The 21,713-nt window shown below is 38.7% G+C and overlaps 1 protein-coding gene across 4 annotated transcripts in view; it reads left to right on the top strand.

Annotated features, from left to right (window-relative positions):
• The window catches only part of JAK2 (Janus kinase 2), a 262,654-nt gene that overhangs the window by 198,919 nt on the left and 42,022 nt on the right, over window positions 1–21,713 (top strand). For all 4 annotated transcript variants that reach the window (XM_022573637.3, XM_022573638.3, XM_089912527.1 and 1 more), the window contains one exon: window positions 14,940–15,085. In XM_022573637.3, the coding sequence (XP_022429345.1) occupies window positions 14,940–15,085 (146 nt within the window). The remainder of the gene's footprint in view (window positions 1–14,939; window positions 15,086–21,713) is intronic.

Below are 21,713 nucleotides of genomic sequence, written 5' to 3'. Positions count from 1 at the left end.
TGCCTTGATTAGTGCTTTTGTGTAAAGATACACTCTTGATATCCCCAAGGTATCAGATCAAGGAGTTCTAAATCAGATCTGCTAATATCATGGGAAATAACCTCACAGATCCTCATAGCTCACATTTCTAACATGTGTAGTAGGGCTAGTTCAGTTTGTGAGCAACAAATTGAAAAATATTTCTCTTTTGCAATATGAGAGCAACCAACTTTTTTGTGTGTGAGGGGGTAAAATATACTTAATAAAATTTACTATTTTAACCTTTTTTTTTTTTTTGCGGTACACGGGCCTCTCACTGTTGTGGCCTCTCCCGTTGCGGAGCACAGGCTCCGGACGCGCAGGCTCAGCGGCCATGGCTCACGGGCCCAGCCGCTCCGCGGCATGTGGGATCTTCCCGGACCGGTGCACGAACCCGTGTCCCCTGCATCGGCAGGCAGACTCTCAACCACTGCGCCACCAGGGAAGCCCTATTTTAACCATTTTTAAGTGGTCAAATCAGTGGCATTAATTCAGTACCTTCATTTTTCTTTTTTCTTTTTATTTCGGTACGCATGCCTCTCACTGTTGTGGCCTCTCCCGTTGTGGAGCACAGGCTCCGGATGCGCAGGCTCAGCGGCCATGGCTCATGGGCCCAGCCGCTCCATGGCATGTGGGATCTTCCCGGACTGGGGCACGAACCCGTGTCCCCTGCATCGGCAGGCGGACTCTCAGCCACTGCGCCACCAGGGAAGCCCAGTACCTTCATATTGTTCTGCACCCATTACCACTATCCATCTCCAGAACATTTTTCATCTTCCTAAATTGAAACTTTATACCCATTAAAAATAACTCCTCATTCCCCTCTCCTCCTGACCCCTGGCAGCCACCTTTCTACTTTCTGTCTCTATGAATTTGCTTATTCCAGGTAGCTCATATAAGTGGAATTATACAGTATTTACTCTTTTGCGACTGGCTTATTTCTCTTACCATAATGTCTTCAGGATTCAACCATGTTGTAGCATGTGTCAGAATCTCCTTCCTTTTTAAGGCTGAATAATATTCTATTGTATGTACCACATTTTGTTTACCCATTCATCTCTTGTTGGATAGTTGGGTTGCTTCTACCTTTTGGCTTTTATGAATAACACTGCAACGAACATGGGTGTACAGATATCTCTCTGAGCTCTTACTTTCAATTCTTTTGGATATCTATCCAGAAGTGGGATTACTAGATTATATGGTAGTTGTATTTTTAATTTTTTTGAGGAACTGCCATACTGTTTTCCATAGCAGCAGCACCGTTTTACATTATTACCAGCAGCACACAGCATTCCACATCCTCACCAACACTTTCTGCTTTTCTGATGATGGCCATTCTGATAGGTGTGAAGTGGTATCTCGTTGTTTTTTTTTTTCTTTTTTTTTTTGCAGTACGCAGGCCTCTCACTGTTGTGGCCTCTCCTGTCGCGGAGCACAGGCTCCGGACGTGCAGGCTCAGCGGCCATGGCTCACGGGCCCAGTCGCTCCACGGCATGTGGGATCTTCCCGGACCGGGGCACGAACCTGTGTGCCCTGCATCGGCAGGCGGACTCTCAACCACTGCGCCACCAGGGAAGCCCTGCATGTATCTTTTTGAATTATAGTTTTTTCCAGATATATGCCAGGAGTGGGATTGCTGGATCATATGGCAACTCTGTTTTTAGTTTTGAGGTGCCTCCATACTGTTCTCCATAGTGGCTGCACCAACTTACATTCCCTCCAATAGTGTAGGAGGGTTCCCTTTTCTCCACATCCTCTCCAGCATTTGTTATTCGTAGACTTTTTAATGATAGCTATTCTGACAAGTGTGAGGTGGTATCTCGTAGTTTCGATTTGCATTTCTCTCACAATTAATGATGTGGAACATCTGTTCCTGTGCCTGTTGGCTATCTGTATGTCTTCTTTGGAGAAATGTCTATTTATATCTTCTGCCCATTTTTCAATTAGGTTATTTGTTTTGTTGTTATTGAATTGTATGAGCTATTTGTATATTTTGGAAATTAAGCCCTTGTTTGTCACATTTGCAGGTATTTTCTCCCATTCTGTAGATTGTCTTTTCATTGTGTTATGGTTTCCTTTGCTATGTAAAAGCTTGTAAGTTTGGACTAGGTCCCCGTTGTTCGGTTTTGCTTTTATTTCTATTGCCTTGGTAAACAGACCATTGGTATGATTTATGTCAGAGAATATTTTGCCTATGTTCTCTTCTAGGAGTTTTCTGGTATCATGTCTTATATTTAAGTCTTTAAGCCATTTTGAGTTTATTTGTGTATACAGTGTGAGGGTGTCTTCTAATTTCATTGATTTACATGCAGCAGTCCAACTTTCCCAACACCACTTGCTGAAGAGACTTTTTTCCATTGTATATTCTTGTCTCCTTTGTTGAAGATTAATTGACTGTAGGTGTGTGGGTTTACTTCTGGGCTCTATATTCTGTTCCACTGATCCATATGTCTGTTTTTGTACCAGTACCACACTGTTTTGATTACTGTAGCTTTTAATATTGTCTAAAGTCTGGGAGGGTTATGCCTCCTGCTTTGCTCTTTTTCCTCAGGATTGCTCTGGCAATTCTGGGTCTTTTATGGTTTCATACAAATTTTAGGATTATTTGGGAATTCCCTGATGGTCTAGTGGTTAGGACTTGGCACTTTCACTGCTGGGGCCCAGGTTCAATCCCTGGTCAGGAACTAAGAATCCTGCAGGCTGCACGGCACAGCCAAAACTAAAATATAAAAATTAGGATTATTAGTTCTAGTTCTGTGAAAAATGTCATGGGTAATTTGAAGGGACTGCATTAAATCTGTAGATTTCTTTGGGTAGTATGGCCATTTTAACAATATTAATTCTTCCAATCCAAGATCATGGGATATCTTTGTATTTCTTTGAATCATCTTCAGTTTCCTTTATTAATGTTTTATAGTTTTCAGCATATAAGTCTTTCACCTCCTTGATCAGCTTTATTCCTAATTATTTTATTTTTTTGGATGTGGTTTTAAAAGGGATGTTTTTTTAACGTTCCTTTTCTGATATTTCATTTTTAGTGTAAAGAAATGCAACCGTTCTGTATGTTAATTTTTTATTCTGCTACCTTGCTGAATTCGTTTATCAGTTCTAGTAGTTTTTGTGTGGAGTCTTTAGGGTTTTCTGCATCTAGTGTCATGTCACCTGCATATAATGACAGTTTTATGTGTTGAGGTAATTTTTGTATGGTGTAAGGTAAGGGTCCATCTTCATTGTTTTGCATGTGGATATCCAGTTTTTTCAGCACCATTTGTTGAAAAGACTATCCTTTCTCTGTTGAATGGTCTTGTTGCTCTTGTCAAAAACCATTTGAAAACCAACCAACTTTTTACAGCTTCCTTTGTTTCAGTAGTCATTAAGAAAAGAGAGAGGGCTTCCCTGGTGGCTCAGTGGTTGGGAGTCTGCCTGCCGATGCAGGGGACATGGGTTCGTGCCCCGGTCCGGGAGGATCCCGCATGCCGCGGAGCGGCTGGGCCCGTGACCCATGGCCGCTGAGCCTGTGCGTCCAGAGCCTGTGCTCCACAACAGGAGAGGCCACGGTGGTGAGAGGCCCGTGTACCACATTTAAAAAAAAAAAGAAAGAAAGAAAAGAGACAGGCCTCTGAGAATAGTGTACTATGAAGTTATGACTTTATACTGCTTTTAGAATTATATTATTTCATCTATTCTGCAGATCTGGTTTATTTTGATGGAATGCTAGTTAAGTTCCATTAATAAGGCAAGTTTTCCTAAACTATTCATTGATCTACTTTACCCTAATATTAGTACTATGACATCTCATACTTCTTTTTCTTTTCTTTTTTTTTTAACATCTTTATTGGGGTATAATTGCTTTACAATGGTGTGTTAGTTTCTGCTTTATAACAAAGTGAATCAGTTATACATATACATATGTTCCCATATCTCTTCCCTCTTGCGTCTCACTCCCTCCCACCCTCCCTATCCCACCCCTCCAGGCGGTCACAAAGCACTGGGCCGATATCCCTGTGCCATGCGGCTACTTCCCACTAGCTATCTACTTTACGTTTGTTAGTGTGTATATGTCCATGACTCTCTCTCGCCCTGTCACAGCTCACCCTTCCCCCTCCCCATATCCTCAAGTCCGTTCTCCAGTAGGTCTGTGTCTTTATTCCTGTCTTACCCCTAGGTTCTTCATGACATTTCTTTTTTATTCTTAAATTCCATATATATGTGTTAGCATACAGTATTTGTCTTTTTCTTTCTGACTTACTTCACTCTGTATGACAGACTCTAGGTCTATCCACCTCATTACAAATAGCTCAATTTTGTTTCTTTTTATGACTGAGTAGTATTCCATTGTATATATGTGCCACATCTTCTTTATCCATTCATCGGACGATGGGCACTTAGGTTGTTTCCATCTCCGGGCTATTGTAAATAGAGCTGCAATGAACATTGTGGTACATGACTCTTTTTGAATTATGTTTTTCTCAGGGTATACGCCCAGTAGTGGGATTGCTGGGTCATATGGTAGCTTAATTTTTAGTTTTTTAAGGAACCTCCATACTGTTCTCCATAGTGGCTGAACCAATTCACATTCCCACCAGCAGTGCAAGAGTGTTCCCTTTTCTCCACACCCTCTCCAGCATTTATTGTTTCTAGATTTTTTGATGATGGACATTCTGACTGGTGTGAGATGATATCTCATTGTAGTTTTGATTTGCATTTCTCTAATGATGTTGAGCATTCTTTCATGTGTTTGTTGGCAGTCTGTATATCTTCTTTGGAGAAATGTCTTTTTAGGTCTTCTGCCCATTTTTGGATTGGGTTGTTTGTTTTTTTGTTATTGAGCTGCATGAGCTGCTTGTAAATTTTGGAGATTAATCCTTTGTCAGTTGCTTCATTTGCAAATATTTTCTCCCATTCTGAGGGTTGTCTTTTGGTCTTGTTTATGGTTTCCTTTGCTGTGCAACAGCTTTGAAGTTTCATTAGGTCCCATTTGTTTATTTTTGTTTTTATTTCCATTACTCTAGGAGGTGGGTCAGAAAGGATCTTGCTGTGATTTATGTCATAGAGTGTTCTGCCTATGTTTTCCTCTAAGAGTTTGATAGTTTCTTGCCTTACATTTAGGTCTTTAATCCATTTTGAGCTTATTTTTGTGTATGGTGTGAGGGAGTGATCTAATCTCATACTTTTACATGTATCTGTCCAGTTTTCCCAGCACCACTTATTGAAGAGGCTGTCCTTTCTCCACTGTACATTCCTGCCACCTTTATCAAAGATAAGGTGTCCATATGTGTGTGGGTTTATCTCTGGGCTTTCTATCCTGTTCCATTGATCTATCTTTCTGTTTTTGTGCCAGTACCATACTGTCTTGATTACTGTAGCTTTGTAGTATAGTCTGAAGTCAGGGAGCCTGATTCCTCCAGCTCCTTTTTTCGTTCTCAAGATTGCTTTGGCTATTCGGGGTCTTTTGTGTTTCCATACAAATTGCGAAATGTTTTGTTCTAGTTCTGTGAAAAATGCCAGTGGTAGTTTGATAGGGATTGCATTGAATGTATAGATTGCTTTGGGTAGTAGAGTCATTTTCACAATGTTGATTCTTCCAATCCAAGAACATGGTATATCTCTCCATCTATTTGTATCATTTTTAATTTCTTTCATCAGTGTCTTATAATTTTCTGCATACAGGTCTTTTGTCTCCTTAGGTAGGTTTATTCCTAGATATTTTATTCTTTTTGTTGCAATGGTAAATGGGAGTGTTTTCTTGATTTCACTTTCAGATTTTTCATCATTAGTATATAGGAATGCCAGAGATTTCTGTGCATTAATTTTGTATCCTGCTACTTTACCAAATTCATTGATTAGCTCTAGTAGTTTTCTGGTAGCATCTTTAGGATTCTCTATGTATAGTATCATGTCATCTGCAAACAGTGACAGCTTTACTTCTTCTTATCCGATTTGGATTCCTTTTATTTCCTTTTCTTCTCTGATTGCTGTAGCTAAAACTTCCAAAACTATGTTGAATCACAGTGGTGAGAGTGGGCAACCTTGTCTTGTTCCTCATCTTACTGGAAATGCTTTCAGTTTTTCACCATTGAGGATGATGTTTGCTGTGGGCTTGTCATATATGGCCTTTATTATGTTGAGGAAAGTTCCCTCTATGCCTACTTTCTGCAGGGTTTTTATCATAAATGGGTGTTGAATTTAGTCAAAAGCTTTCTCTGCATCTATTGAGATGATCATATGGTTTTTCTCCTTTAATTTGTTAATATGGTTTATCACATTGATAGATTTGCGTATATTGAAGAATCCTTGCATTCCTGGAATAAACCCCACTTGATTATGGTGTATGATCCTTTTAATGTGCTTTTGGATTTTGTTTGCTAGTATTTTGTTGAGGATTTTTGCATCTATGTTCATCAGTGATATTGGCCTGTAGTATTCTTTCTTTGTGTCATCCTTGTCTGGTTTTGGTATCAAGGTGATGGTGGCCTCGTAGAATGAGTTTGGGAGTGTTCATCCCTCTGCTATATTTTGGAAGAGTTTGAGAAGGATAGGTGTTAGCTCTTCTCTAAATGTTTGATAGAATTCCCCTGTGAAGCCATCTGGTCCTGGGCTTTTGTTTGTTGGAAGATTTTTAATCACAGTTTTAATTTCAGTGCTTGTGATTGGTCTGTTCATATTTTCTATTTCTTCCTCATTCAGTCTTGGCAGGTTATGCATTTCTAAGAATTTGTCCATTTCTTCCAGATTGTCCATTTTATTGGCATAGAGTTGCTTGTAGTAATCTCTCATGATCTTTTGTATTTCTGCAGTGTCAGTTGTTACTTCTCCTTTTTCATTTCTAATTCTATTGATTTGAGTCTTCTCTCTCTTTTTCTTGATGAGTCTGGCTAGTGGTTTATCTATTTTGTTTATCTTCTCAAAGAACCAGCTTTTAGTTTTATTGATCTTTGCTATTATTTCCTTCATTTCTTTTTCATTTATTTCTGATCTGATTTTTATGATTTCTTTCCTTCTGCTAGCTTTGGGGATTTTTTGTTCTTCTTTCTCTAATTGCTTGAGGTGCAAGTTTAGGTTGTTTATTCGAGATGTTTCCTGCTTCTTAAGGTGGGCTCTTATTGCTATAAACTTCCCCCTTAGAACTGCTTTTGCTGCGTCCCATAGGTTTTGGGTCGTTGTGTCTCCATTGTCATTTGTTTCTAGGTATTTTTTTATTTCCTCTTTGATTTCTTCAGTGATCACTTCATTATTAAGTATTGTATTGTTTAGCCTCCATGTGCTTGTATTTTTTGCAGATCTTTTCCTGTAATTGATATCTAGTCTCATGGCATTGTGGTCAGAAAAGATACTTGATACAATTTCAATTTTCTTAAATTTACCAAGGCTTGATTTGTGACCCAAGATATGATCTATCCTGGAGAATGTTCCATGAGCACTTGAGAAAAATGTGTATTCTGTTGTTTTTGGATGGAGAGTCCTATAAATATCAATTAAGTCCGTCTTGTTTAATGTATCATTTAAAGCTTGTGTTTCCTTATTTATTTCCATTTTGGATGATCTGTCCATTGGTGAAAGTGGGGTGTTAACGTCCCCTATACTATGAATGTGTTACTGTCGATTTCCCCTTTTATGGCTGTTAGTATTTGCCTTATGTATTGAGGTGCTCCTATGTTGGGTGCATAAATATTTACAATTGTTATATCTTCTTCTTGGATCGATCCCTTGATCATTATGTAGTGTCCTTCTTTGTCTCTTCTAATAGTCCTTATTTTAAAGTCTATTTTGTCTGATATGAGAATTGCTACTCCAGCTTTCTTTTGGTTTCCATTTGCATGGAATATCTTTTTCCATCCCCTTACTTTCAGTCTGTATGTGTCTCTAGGTCTGAAGTGGGTCTCTTGTAAACAGCATATGTAAGGGTCTTGTTTTTGTATCCATTCAGCCAATCTGTGTCTTTTGGTGGGAGCATTTAGTCCATTTACATTTAAGGTAATTATCAGTATGTATGTTCCTGTTCCCATTTTCTAAATTGTTTTGGGTTTGTTATTATAGGTCTTTTCCTTCTCTTGTGTTTCTTGTCTAGAGAAGTTCCTTTAGCATTTGTTGTGAAGCTGGTTTGGTGGTGCTGAACTCTCTCAGCTTTTGCTTGTCTGTAAAGGTTTTAATTTCTCCATCAAATCTGAATGAGATCCTTGCTGGGTAGAGTAGTCTTGGTTGCAGGTTTTTCTCCTTCATCGCTTTCAGTATGTCCTGCCAGTCCCTTCTGGCTTGTAGGGTTTCTGCTGAGAGATCAGCTGTTAACCTTATGGGGATTCCCTTGTGTGTTATATGTTGTATTTCCCTTGCTGCTTTTAATATGCTTTCTTTGTATTCAATTTTTGACAGTTTGATTAATATGTGTCTTGGAGTATTTCTCCTTGGATTTATCCTGTATGGGACTCTCTGTGCTTCCTGGACTTGATTAACTATTTCGTTTCCCATATTAGTTAAGTTTTCAACTATAATCTCTTCAAATATTTTCTCAGTCCCTTTCTTTTTCTCTTCTTCTTCCGGAACCCCTATAATTCGAATGTTGGTGCGTTTAATGTTGTCCCAGAGGTCTCTGAGACTGTCCTCAGTTCTTTTCATTCTTTTTTGTTTACTCTGCTCTGCAGTAGTTATTTCCACTATTTTATCTTCCAGGTCACTTATCCGTTCTTCTGCCTCAGTTATTGTGCTACTGATCCCATCTAGAGTACTTTTAATTTCATTTATTGTGCTGTTCATCGTTGCTTGTTTCATCTTTATTTCTTCTAGGTCCTTGTTAACTGTTTCTTGCATTTTGTCCATTCTATTTCCAAGATTTCGGATCATCCTTACTATCGTTATTCTGAATTCTTTTTCAGGTAGACTGCCTATTTCCTCTTCATTTGTTAGGTCTGGTGGGTTTTTATCTTGCTCCTTCATCTGCTGTGTGTTTTTCTGTCTTCTCATTTTGCTTATCTTACTGTGTTTGGGGTCTCCTTTTTGCAGGCTGCAGGTTAGTAGTTCCCGCTGTTTTTGATGTCTGTCTCCAGTGGCTAAGGTTGGTTCAGTGGGTTGTGTAGGCTTCCTGGTGGAGGGGACTAGTGCCTGTGTTGTGGTGGATGAGGCTGGATCTTGTGTCTCTAGTGGGCATGTTCACGTCTGGTGGTGTGTTTTGGGGTGTCTGTGGCCTTATTATGATTTTAGGCAGCCTCTCTGCTGATGAGTGGGGTTGTGTTCCTGTCTTGTTAGTTGTTTGGCATAGGTTGTCCAGCACTGTAGCTTGCTGGTTGTTGAGTGAAGCTGGGTGCTGGTGTTAAGATGGAGGCCTCTGGGAGATTTTCACCGTTTGATATTATGTGGAGCTGGGAGATCTCTTGTTGACCAGTGTCCTGAAGTTGGCTCTCCTACCTCAGAGGCAGAGCCCTGACTCCTGGCTGGAGTACCAAGAGCCTTTCATCCACACGGCTCAGAATAAAAGGGAGAAAAAGTAGAGAGAATTAGTAGAAGTATGAAGAAAGAAAGAAGGAAAGGAGGGAAGGAAGGAAGGAAGAAAGAACGAACGAAAGAAAGAAAGAAAGAAAGAAAGAAAGAAAGAAAGAAGGAAATAAGGCAAGAAGGAAAGAAAGGAGGCAGGGAGGGAGGGAGGGAGGAAGGAAGGAAGGAGGGAAGAAGGAAGAAAGAAAGAAAGAAGATACAGTAAAATAAAATAAAGTATAATAAAGTTATTGAATTAAAAAATACTTATTTAAAAAAAGAAAAAAAAAAGGGACGGATAGAACCTTAGGACAAATGTTGGAAGCAAAGCTATACAGACAAAATCTTACACAGAAGCATACACATACACCCTCACAAAAAGAGGTAAAGGGTAAAAAATCATAAACCTTGCTCTCAGAGACCACCTCCTCAATTTGGGATGGTTCATTGTCTAAAGGAGGGAAGGAAGGAAGGAAAGAAAGAAAGAAAGAACGAAGGTAGAGTATAATAAAGTTATTAAAATTATTAAGAAAAAAATTTTTTTTTAAAAAACCATGGACGGATAGAACCCTAGGACAAATGGTGGAAGCAAAACTATACAGACAAGAACTCACACAGAAGCATACACATATACATTCACAAAAAGAGGAAAAGGGGGAAAAATCATAGATCTTGCTCTGGAAGCCCACCTCCTCAATTTGGGATGACTCGTTGTCTATTCATGTATTCCACAGATGCAGGGTACATCAAGTTGATTGTGGAGCTTTAATCCGCTGCTCCTGAGGCTGCTGGGAGAGATTTCCCTTTCTCTTCTTTATTCGCACAGCTGGGGGGCTCAGCTTTGGATTTGGCCCTGCCTCTGCGTGTAGGTCGCCTGAGGGCGTCTGTTTTTTGCTCAGACAGGACGGGGTTAAAGGAGCCGCTGATTCGGGGGCTCTGGCGCACTCAGGCTGGGGGGGGGTTGGGGAGGGAGGGGCACTGCGTGCGGGGCGGGCCTGCGGCGGCAGAGGCCAGCGTGCGTTCTCCCGGGGAAGTTGTCCCTGGATCCCGGGAACCTGGCAGTGGCGGGCTGCACAGGCTCCGCGGAAGAGCGGTGTGGATAGTGACCTGTGCTCGCACACAGGCCCCTTGGTGGCGGCAGCAGCAGCCTTAGCGTCTCCCGCCCGTCCCTGGGGTCCGTGCTTTTAGCCGCGGCTCGCGCCCGTCTCTGGGGTTCGCGCTTTTAGCCGCGGCTCACGCCCATCTCTCGAGTTCCTTTAAGCAGCGCTCTTAAACCCCTCTCCTCGCACACCAGGAAACAAAGAGGGAAGAAAAAGTCTCTTGCTTCTTCTGCAGGTGCAGACTTTTCCCCGGGAAAGCCGCCAACCCCAGCCCTCTCCCTGCGCTCGGTCCGAAACCGAAACCCGAGCCTCAACTCGCAGTCCCACCCACCCCGGCGGGTGAGCAGACAAGCCTCTTGGGCTGGTGAGTGCCGGTCGGCACCGATCCTCTGTGCGGGAATCTCCCCGCTTTGCCCTCCGCACCCGTTGCTGTGCACTCCTCCGCGGCTTCGAAGCTCCCCCGGCCGCCTCCCGCAGTCTCCGCCCGCGAAGGGGCTTCCTAATATGTGGAAACTTTTCCTCCTTCACAGCTCCCTCCCACTGGTGCAGGTGCCGTCCCTATTCTTTTGTCTCTGTTTTTTCTTTTTTTCTTTTGCCCTACCCAGGTACGTGGGGGAGTTTCTTGCCTTTTGGGAGGTCTGAGGTCTTCTGCCAGCGTTCAGTAGGTGTTCTGTAGGAGTTGTTCCACGTGTAGATGTATTTATGGTGTTATCTGTGGGGAGGAAGGTGATCTCTGCGTCTTACTCTTCCGCCATCTTCAAGGTCCCCCCCTCATACTTCTGATCTAGAAAAATTATGGGTGATTTCCAGTTTTGTCTTCCTAGGAGGGATTTTCTTATTTAGGATGGCAAAATAATTTCACAGTAGAATCCTAAATTGTGTCTAGACACTACCACATGCAATTTTCTATTACTTAATGTTTCTATTTCTCTAAATCCATGCCTAGAAAATAAATAAGGCAATAATTAACTTATTCTCAGATTGTATTGATATCAGGTTAAACTTTATGCATATTATAGACTAAATATAGCAGATTTGATCAGTGATATCATCAGATTGTAAGAAAACGTTGACATTATAAAATAACTGAAAAAATAGTTCAGCCAGTAAAGTTTTTAAAGCACAGTATAAAAGACAGTACTGTAGAAAGATAGATTTGGAAGCAGTAAGCAAATAAAAGCTAAAAGTGAGATGGCCCTTTTTGGCTGTGTTGGGTCTTCGTTGCTGCACATGGGCTTTCTCTAGTTGTGGTGAGCTGGGGCTACTACTCATTGCAGTGCACGAGCTTCTTATTGCAGTGGCTTCTCTTGTTGTGGAGCACGGGCTCTAGGCGTGCAGGCTTCAGTAGTTGTGGTTCACAGGTTCTAGAGCACAGGCACAGTAGTTGTGGCTCACGGGCTTAGTTGCTCTGTGGCATGTGGGATATTCCCGGACCAGGGCTTGAACCCGTGTCCCCTGCATTGGCAGGCATATTCTTAACCATTGAGTCACCAGGGAAGTCCTGAGACGGCCCTTTTAAATTCATTTTTCTACTGAAGATTGTCTTTATATCATCAACTTTGTCTACTCAGCCAATAAATATACTGTTGCCATGTGAGTAACCTTTAATTAATTCATGTATGTTCAGCCAAAAAGTGGATATTTACTTTGTGTTCTTTCTTGGTTCATCTTTGATTCTGTGACTGTAACTGTTTTCTTATTTTTCTGGCTGAATGCAGATAAAATTTCTTGGTTCAAATGTTGTTTTTAGCTACCCATATGAAAAACTACTTTTCTACAGTTTTAATTAAACAAAATTTTTATTGATACATACTGTAGGAAGTAGGAAGGCTGGTTTAAGATAATATGCTTTGGCATTTGGGACTGTATTTCATTTGTAACTTTTCTCTAATGGATATTTGGTTGATTATGTTGTTAGCACTGCTCTCACTAATTTTATCTTTGGGTCATGAGTTCCACAGAATATCCTCATAAACAGAATTTATTATCCTCTGGTCCTACATAGTATATGAAACAAAAGCAAGCTATTAAAAATAATCTACCTAGTCATTACTAATCTGTAGCTCTTTCTTAATCAGAATGACTTACTTGCATATTTTCAAATATGTGGTGAAATAAGTATTTGAAATTGAGCAAAAAGAAATCTAACTCCTTCTATGAATTAATTTTGTATGACAAACATTTAGGCCTTTGGTTAATACTGGTTATTTCATGGTTTGTGTCTTTTAAGTAATATATTTTCTTATACAAAAATGTTTCTAATTTGTTAATAGAAAGTTAAATATATTAAAAAAATTTTTTTATTGGAGTATAGTTGATTTACAATGTTGTGTTAGTTTCAGGTACAGCAAAGTGAATCAGTTATACATATACATGTAGCCACTCTTTTTGGATTATTCTCCCATATAAGCCATTACAGAGTATTGAGTAGAGTTCCCTGTGCTATACAGTAGGCCCTTATTAGTTATCTATTTTATATATAGTAGTGTGTATATGTCATTCCCAGTCTCCCGTATTATCCCTCCCCCACTTAGCCCCTGATAACCGTAAGTTTGTTTTCTACATGTGTAATTCTATTTCTGTTTTTGTAGATAAGTTCATTTGTACCCTGTTTTTTAGATGCCACCTATAAGCGATATCATATTATATTAAACAAATATACTTTTAAATGCATATTTATTTCTTTTAGTAAAATTTTTTTAATTCATGTAAAACTTTAATTTCATGAGGTGTTTTCATAGCAAAGAAGGGAGATACCTATATAAAATATAGAAGATCCTTTATTTCTCTTATTTAGTTTAAACCTTGGTTGGTATTTCAGCCAATATTATGGCTTTTACCTTTCTTATAAAGAAAATTGCTATTATTTTTAGAATATTGGTGCTTTTAACCTTCTACCCCTTTCTTTCTCCCCATTACATGTCCAGTCTGATTTTATCCATGTCCCTAAATCATCCAGATCAAAATCTTGGAACTTCTCTTTTCTTCATTCTTTATATGTAATTAGGAAGTTAGCAGTTTTTTCAGACTCTTTTACTGTCTTCTGTTCTCTACATCAGATCCCTACTACCTCATATCTGAACCGTTACTGCAGCCTCTTAAAGAGTCTCCTTGAATACTTTAGTTTCTTAAAGCACTTCTGTCATTGCTACTTCTACCAATGAAACAGGCTTGATGCTTTAAGAAAAGATTCTTTAGAAACTGCTGCTTTGGGGATTCCCTGGTGGCACAGTGGTTAAGAATCTGCCTGCCAATGCAGGGGACACGGGTTCGAGCCCTGGTCCGGGAAGATCCCACATGCCGTGGAGCAGCTAAGCCCATGCGCCACAACTACTGAGCCTGCGCTCTAGAGCCCACGAGCCACAACTACTGAAGCCCGCACGCCTAGAGCCCATGCTCCGCAGCAAGAGAAGCCACCGCAATGAGAAGCCTGTGCACCGCAACAAAGAGTAGCCCCCGCTTACCGCAACTAGAGAAAGCCCGCATGCAGTAACGAAGACCCAACACAGCCAAAAATAAATAAATAAATTTATTAAAAAAAAAAAAAAAAGAAACAGATGCTTTTAAGAAAATGGTTCTGTGTTGCTTCTAGGATCAAGTCATTGAAGGGTATCTGCAGTGTGACCCCAACTTACTTTTCCAGGTTTTAATTCACTCTGTTCCCTTACAGTTGTGTGCCCCAACCAAACTACTTCACATCTCTGAACATGCCTTGTGCTTTCTTTTTGTGTCATTTCTTCTATTTCCTCATCCTCTTTTGTGCTCATCAAAAATGTCTTCATGTTCAAAGAATACATGAAATTTAAAATTTTCTGTGAAACCTTCCCTAATTACCCCTACTGGATATAATCTCAATTTCTTTTATGTTCCTAAAGTATCTGTTGTGTGGTACTTACTATACAGTGTCTGCCATTATAATTTTTTGTTTACTTGTTTCACGTCCCTCCTACATTTTAGTCTCCTTGGAGGCTGTGGCCACATGTTAGTAAGGCAAAAACAGTCCTTAGTAGAATGCTTTGAGCATATTTGGAACTCAGTACATATTTAATTAATATCTATTTTAATTTAGGTAATTTTGTTGTAGAAGTTATAATTGAAAATATAAGCAGTGAATAGATTGATGTCATATATATATTCTATAATTGGGAACCCAATTTAAATCAGTTTCAATTTGCAAAAGAACTTATACTAAAATTTTATGGCAAAATGTTTCAAAATCAAGGGAGGAGTTTTTGTTCTTTTTAAATGCATATATTCTGGAAATTACGTTATAGGTTAAAATACAACAGTAGATTAAAATGTGATAGTGAAACTAATGAGATATTTTCTTCTAAATTTCTTTTCTTTTTACTTTAGTGGAGGCATGATTTTTTGCATGGATGGATAAAAGTACCTGTTACTCATGAAACACAGGAAGAATGTCTTGGGATGGCGGTGTTAGATATGATGAGAATAGCCAAAGAAAAGGATCAGACCCCCCTGGACATCTATAGCTCTGTCAGGTAATTTCCTTATGTAAATCCATATTCATAAATATGAACAGTTACAGTTTTTATATAAGTTATTTGTGTTTTTTGTGTTTGCCCATACTTTTTTTTGGTGTGGGTTGTTTTTGTTTTTATTGAAAGATTCTTTAAATTCTATAGTGCTTTACAATTTTCAGAAGTTCCAAACACATGATTTCATATAATCCCATAATCATTTTTTTCCCTCTACCCCTATAGTATCCCCTCCTCCTTTCCCTCTCCCAACTGGTAACCACTAGTTTGTTCTCCATATCTGTGAGGCTGCTTCTTTTTTGTTTCATTCACTAGTTTGTTGTATTTTTTAGATTCCACATATAAGTGAAACCATACAGTATTTGTCTTTCTCTATCTGACTTATTTCACTTAGCATAATGCTCTGCAAGTCCATCCGTGTTGCTGCAAATGGCAAAATTTCATTCTTCTTCATGGCTGAGTAGTCTTCCATTGTGTGTATGTATGTATGTATGTATATACCACATCTTCTTTATTCATTGACCTGTTAATGGACACTTACATTGCTTCCATACCTTGGCAATTGTAAATAATGCTGCTGTGAACATTGGGGTGCATGTATCTTTTTGAATTAGTGCTTTTGTTTCTTTTGGCTGTATACCCAGGAGTAGAATTGCTAGGTCCTATGGTAGTTTTAATTCTAATTTTTTGAGAAGGCTCCATACTGTTTTCCACAGTGGCAGCACCAATTTACATTCCTCCCTCTCCAACATTTGTTATGCGTTTTTTTTTTTTTTTGGATGATAGCCATTCTGATGGGTGTGAAGTGATATCTCATTGTGGCTTCGATTTGCATTTCCCTGGTGATTTGCAATACTGAGCATCTTTTCATGTGCCTGATGGCCATCTGCATTTCCTCTTTGGAAATATGTTTATTCAGTTCTTTTGCCCATTTTTTAATTGGGTTGTTTATTTTTTGATGTTGAGTTGTGTGAGCTGTATATATATGTTGGATGTTAATCTTTCATCAGTCATCATTTGCAAATATCTTGTCCCATTCAGTAGGTTGTCTTTTCATTTTGTTGATGGTTTCCTGTGCTGTGCAAAAGCTTTTAAGCTTAATTAGGTCCCATTTGTTTATTTTTGCTTTTATTTCCTTTGCTTTAGGAGATGGATCCAAAAAAATATTGCTGCAATTTATGTCAGAGACTGTTCTGCCTACGTTTTCCTCTAGGAATTTTATAGTATACGGTCTTACATTTAGATCTTTAATCCATTTTAAGTTTATTTTTGTGTGTGGTGTTAGAGAATGTTCTAATTTCATTCTTTTACATCTAGCTGTCCAGTTTCCCCAGCACTGCTTAGAACTGTCTTTTCTCCATTGTATAGTTTTGCCTCCTTTGTCATAGATTAATTGACTATAAGTCTGTGGGTTTATTTTCGGGCTCTCTATTCTGTTCCATTGATCTCTGTGTGTCTGTTTTTGTACCAGAGCTATACTGTTTTGATGACTGTAGCTTTGTAGGATAGTCTGAAGTCAGGTAGAGTGATTCCTCCAGCTCTGTTTTTCTTTCTAAAGAATGTTTTGGGGGCTTCCCTGGTGGCGCAGTGGTTGAGAGCTCGCCTGCCAATGCAGGGGACACGGGTTCGTGCCCCGGTTCAGGAAGATCCCACATGCCGTGGAGTGTCTGGGCCCGTGAGCCGTGGCTGCTGAGCCTGCGCGTCCGGAGCCTGTACTCCTCAACGGGAGAGGCCACAACAGTGAGAGGCCCATGTACCGCAAAAAAAAAAAAAAAAAAATGTTTTGGGTATTTGGGGTCTTTTGTGTCTCCATACAAATTTTAAAATTATTTATTCTAGTTCTGTGAAAAATGCCATTGGTATTTTGATAGGGATTGCATTGAATCTGTAGATTGCCTTGGGTAGTATAGTCATTTTAACAGTATTAATTCTTCCAGTCCAAGAACCTGGTGTATCTTTTCATCTGTTTGTCATCTTCATTTTGTCTCATCAGTGTTTTATTGTTTTCTGAATACAAGTCTTTTACCTCCTTAGGTAACTTTACTCCTAGGTATTTTATTTTTTGATTTTATAATAATTTAGTATTGTATGAGTAACTTTTCTTCCTTATGTAACGCGTACTTTGTGAGATAAAAGAAATCATTATTTTTTCCTTTTTCTTTTTCCTGTTTTATTGAAATATAGTTGACATATAGCACTGTAACAATGTAAGGTATACAGCAAAATGACTTACATCATAATGAAATTATTGTCACATTAGATTTGGTTAACATCCATCATCTCATGTAGATGGAAAAAAAAGAGAAAGAAAAAATATCTTTTCCTTCTGATGAGAACTCTTAGGATCTACCTTCTTAACAGCTTTCAAATAATACCATACAGCAATGCTAACTGTAGTACATTACATTCTGAGTACTTATTTATTGTATAATTAAAAGAAATTACTGAAAGAGTTGGAGTACTACAGAAAATATCATAGTGTTAACTGAACTTGGGTTTGGCTGCTCGCTGCTTGAAAGCCAATACTTGAGAGACGAGTGCTTGTAGGAATGGAAAGATTGCTTTATTCTGGAGGCCAGCAACCTGGGAAGAATGCAGATTCGTGTCCCACAACCACCTCCAAATATTCTGCTCGGCCGTGAAAGTTTTTAAAGGGAGAAAGGGGAAGTAATCTCAGTCTGGCATTGAGGCAGGAGTCACATTCTTCACCATCTCCCACTGCATGTGAGTTTGTCGACTCCTAGTGATCTTTCTTTAGATGCTATCTTTTTCACACAGTTTGCTCATGAGATTACTGAAGGGGAAGCTGGGGAAAAGAGCTTATCATCTCTTAATTACTTGTTCTTCATTTCTTCTTAAATCTAAGAAAAGTATCAACAGGTTAGGCGAGGCATTGGGTGATCAAAAGATTTGAAAGATGTGCTTGGGCCAGAGGCTAGTTAAAATATAGCTTTGCTAAAGTGACAAGACAAAAGGGGTCCCCTGCAGAGAGCTGCTTCCTGCAAAGGGTTGCTTCCTGCAAAGAGCTGCTTACAAATCCCCACTGTCAGACATCATTCCATTCCGATGGGATTATGGGTGAAGGTCTGTCTTCTGTAACTTCTTCATGCTGACATAGGGTGTGCTGTATTCTTAGAGTAGAAGATGTCAACATGGGTCCGTAGCATCTCTTTGCTGGCAATTTTAGTTGCCCACTTACATATACGGGTAGAACAAGCTACAATTATTTTGAAGCCCACAAAGATACAGATTATTAAGAGCAATAGTGTTATTCCCATTCTCTTGAGGCTGGTTCTTGGAATTGTGCTAGCCGTAGATTCAGTACTTCTCAAGATGGAGCAGCTTATGTCATGGTCACAGTCTGGTCATCATGCAGTTAGCTCTTCCCCTCTGGTGGCAGTTATAGTATCTGTACAACTCAGGAATGTACATCAGACACTGAAAGGTTCTGTGACTCTATTGTCCTAATTATTAATTTCTTGGGCCTGCTCTTTGTGACTGAGGGAGTCCTGGGAGACTTAAGCTTTTTTATATACAAGAGGAGCCTTTGTACTTGGGTGGGAGCCCACAAGGTTCTGCTTGGTTTTAATAGGTGTTCAACACCTACTTATTATTTAGTTCATTCATTCTGAAAAGACTAGGTAAATTCAAAGGAATGAAAAAAACACCTGGAGACATAATTTCTGGTAAGCACAAATTGTATAAATAATTGAGTCAGTATTTCTCCATATTTTACTTGAATTAGTATCACCTGAGGTGCCTGTTAAAACAGAAGATTCTTGGGCTCTAACCCAAGAAGTTGGAGTTAGTAAATCTGAGGTGATGCGTACAAATATGAATTTTTACAAGTGTTGTAGGAGATTTTTTAAAATTTCAGCTTTATTGAGGTGTATTTGACATATAAAATTGTAAGATATTTAAAGTGTACATCATGGTATATATACATATGCATTGTAAAACGATTCCCTCTATCTAGTTTATTAACACATCCATCACCTCACATATTTTTCTTTTTTTTTTCTTTTTGGTGAGAACATTTAAGTTCTACTCTCTTAGCAAATTTCAATAGTAAACTACGGTATTATCAGTTATAGTCACCATGTTTTACATTAGCTCCTCAGACCTTATTCATCTTATAACAGATCCAGCAGATTCTTATACAAGTGATCCACATTCTCCAAATTATTCTTCTGCAAATTGAATTCTGACAGTCAAGCCTATATGATTTTTTGAAACACTACTCCTACAGCCCAGCTTTAATGGCTATAAAACTTCCACTCTTTTTAAAGGTATATATGACTATTATAAGAATGCTTTGATTGTTTTTTTGAAGTTTGAAGACTAAACATTTGTTTTACATATTATATGCTTACCTGATTAGAGGTTTGAGGACGTCATGATCTGGTTAAAATTCCTTTTATTCCTAGAAATCCTTTTCTCAATAACTGGCTTCAGTCCCTCCTTTGCTGAGTGCCCTCAAAACAGTTAAATACCCAATTTACAGGTTATCAGTTTCTGTGTTTCCCTCTTTGGTTTTAGGTATTCTTGTTTTATTTTCAGATGTCTGGTAGTCCTTAACCTAAGGGTGCAGGCCATAGGGTATGATTTCAGGAACTCACTGAGGTGTCTTGAAGATTCCAACATCTAAAGGAAAAACGAAAACATTTCTGTTTTCCACTAATGCCTTGATCTTTATTAAAATACAGACAAACACCTCTTAGGATAGTAACTTATTCATTCGTTCATTCATTCATTCATTTAACAACTTTTTATTGAATACCTGCTACAGCAAGACCATAGTAGAATGGAGTGAGGGAAGGAGTATCTTAGATGTCGTTAATAGAAACTGAAGGGGCTTTGCTGGTGGTGCAGTGGTTGAGAATCCGCCTGCCAATGCAGGGGACACGGGTTCGTGCCCCAGTCCGGGAAGATCCCACAAGCTGCAGAGCGGCTGGGCCCGTGAGCCATGGCCGCCGGGCCTGCGCGTCTGGAGCCTGTGCTCCGCAATGGGAGAGGCCACAACAGTGAGAGGCCCACGTACCGCAAAAAAATAAATAAATAAATAGAAACTGAAGGAATTGAAAGGAACACAGTTGAAGAACAGAGAAGCTTTGAGCCACTGAAAATGAGTTTTTAAATATGAAGCCATCTCTAGGCTTAAGCTATGATAGAACACTTATGCTTTGGAGACCATAATATTGTCCAAAGTCTAGTGTCCTAAAACAAGTGAATATTTAAAAATTGTATTTCTCTGATTATCTTTACCAGGATATAAATGCATCTGCAAAATTCTGCATCATTTTTCCTTTATTTTACTTTTAAAACTGTGAAGATATTCATTATATTGATAAGATTTCATGATATTTTAAAACAGTTTTATTCAGGTATAATTTACATATCATAAAGTTCACTCATTTTAATTGTACAGTTCAATATTTTTTATTGAGTTGTAAAGGTTCTTTATATATTATGAATACAGGTCTCCAGATATAGGTTCTCCTATTTATGATTTGCAAATATTTTTCCCATCCTGTGGATTCTTTTCACTTTCTTGAAAGTATTATTTGCAGCACAAGAGTTTAAATTTTGAAGTAATCTAATTTATCTGTATTTTCCTTTGTCTTTGGTACTATGATATTTTAATATTAGATAAATAATTTATGCCTCTACTGAAGGAAAAACATGCCTGATTTTCTTGACTTCTTAATGTAATTTAACTCACTGATGTTTTCCGAATTTTCACTTCCAGCTCATTTCTGAGAAATAATCAAGGAACTATACTCATTTTAAAAATTTTCAGGAATAATGGAAGAACAGATGAATGATTAGTTCTTGGCAGAATGAAATAAGCTTCTTTGTTCCTAGAAATATCCAGTAGAGTATGGATCTCTGACTAGTATAACTAAAAACATATTCTTTCCCAGACTTAAAAAAAAATACGTGTAAGATAACATCTCTTTGTGTCTGTGCCTGTGTGTTAGGTGCATCTGTGTCTGTGAGCACATGCCTCTGTGTGTACATATGTACTTGTATATATCAATATGTCTTTGTACATCTCTTTGTGCATGTGTATGCATAAGATACTTACTCTTTTGTATGCCAGTTCCTAATTGGACATTGTGGCTTAGGTATTGGAGTGCAGAAAATAAAGGAAACAAATAAGATTTTTCTGTTTTCATTCTCCATCTGCTCTTTAAAATCCTAGGTTTGCTAAAGGGTGGGAAGAAGAGAGCTGGAAAATGGAAAGAGTTTAAAGGAGACCCTGCTGAATTTGCAAACACTAGGCCAGGGCCAAGGCCACTTACATAGCAACTGAGGTATATTATATACCTCATATCACTAGACTCCCTTTCTAGACAACTAAGCAAATATTAGAGTTTCCAGTGGCCTACTCCAATTGTAATAATAAGATGCAGATTTCATTTTATGGTACAAAAATAGTATAATAAGGCAAGGCTTAATTTCAGAACTTTTAGAGCCTGAATTTTAGGCTACTTTAAAAATTCAATATAAGAAAAACATAAGGAAAAATGTTTTTATGCTTCAAAAGTTAACAACTATGTCTCTTGAAAAATTTTAGTGTTTCTAACAAGTCTGGTTCGGATAGCATGACATCAAAGTGGATTCACTA

Source organism: Delphinapterus leucas, chromosome 6, assembly GCF_059928025.1.
Source record: "Delphinapterus leucas isolate spDelLeu-1000000601 "Yukka" chromosome 6, BTC_Dleu_Yukka2, whole genome shotgun sequence".
NCBI classification, from domain to species: Eukaryota; Metazoa; Chordata; class Mammalia; order Artiodactyla; family Monodontidae; genus Delphinapterus; species Delphinapterus leucas.
This window is presented reverse-complemented; position numbering and strand designations above follow the sequence as displayed.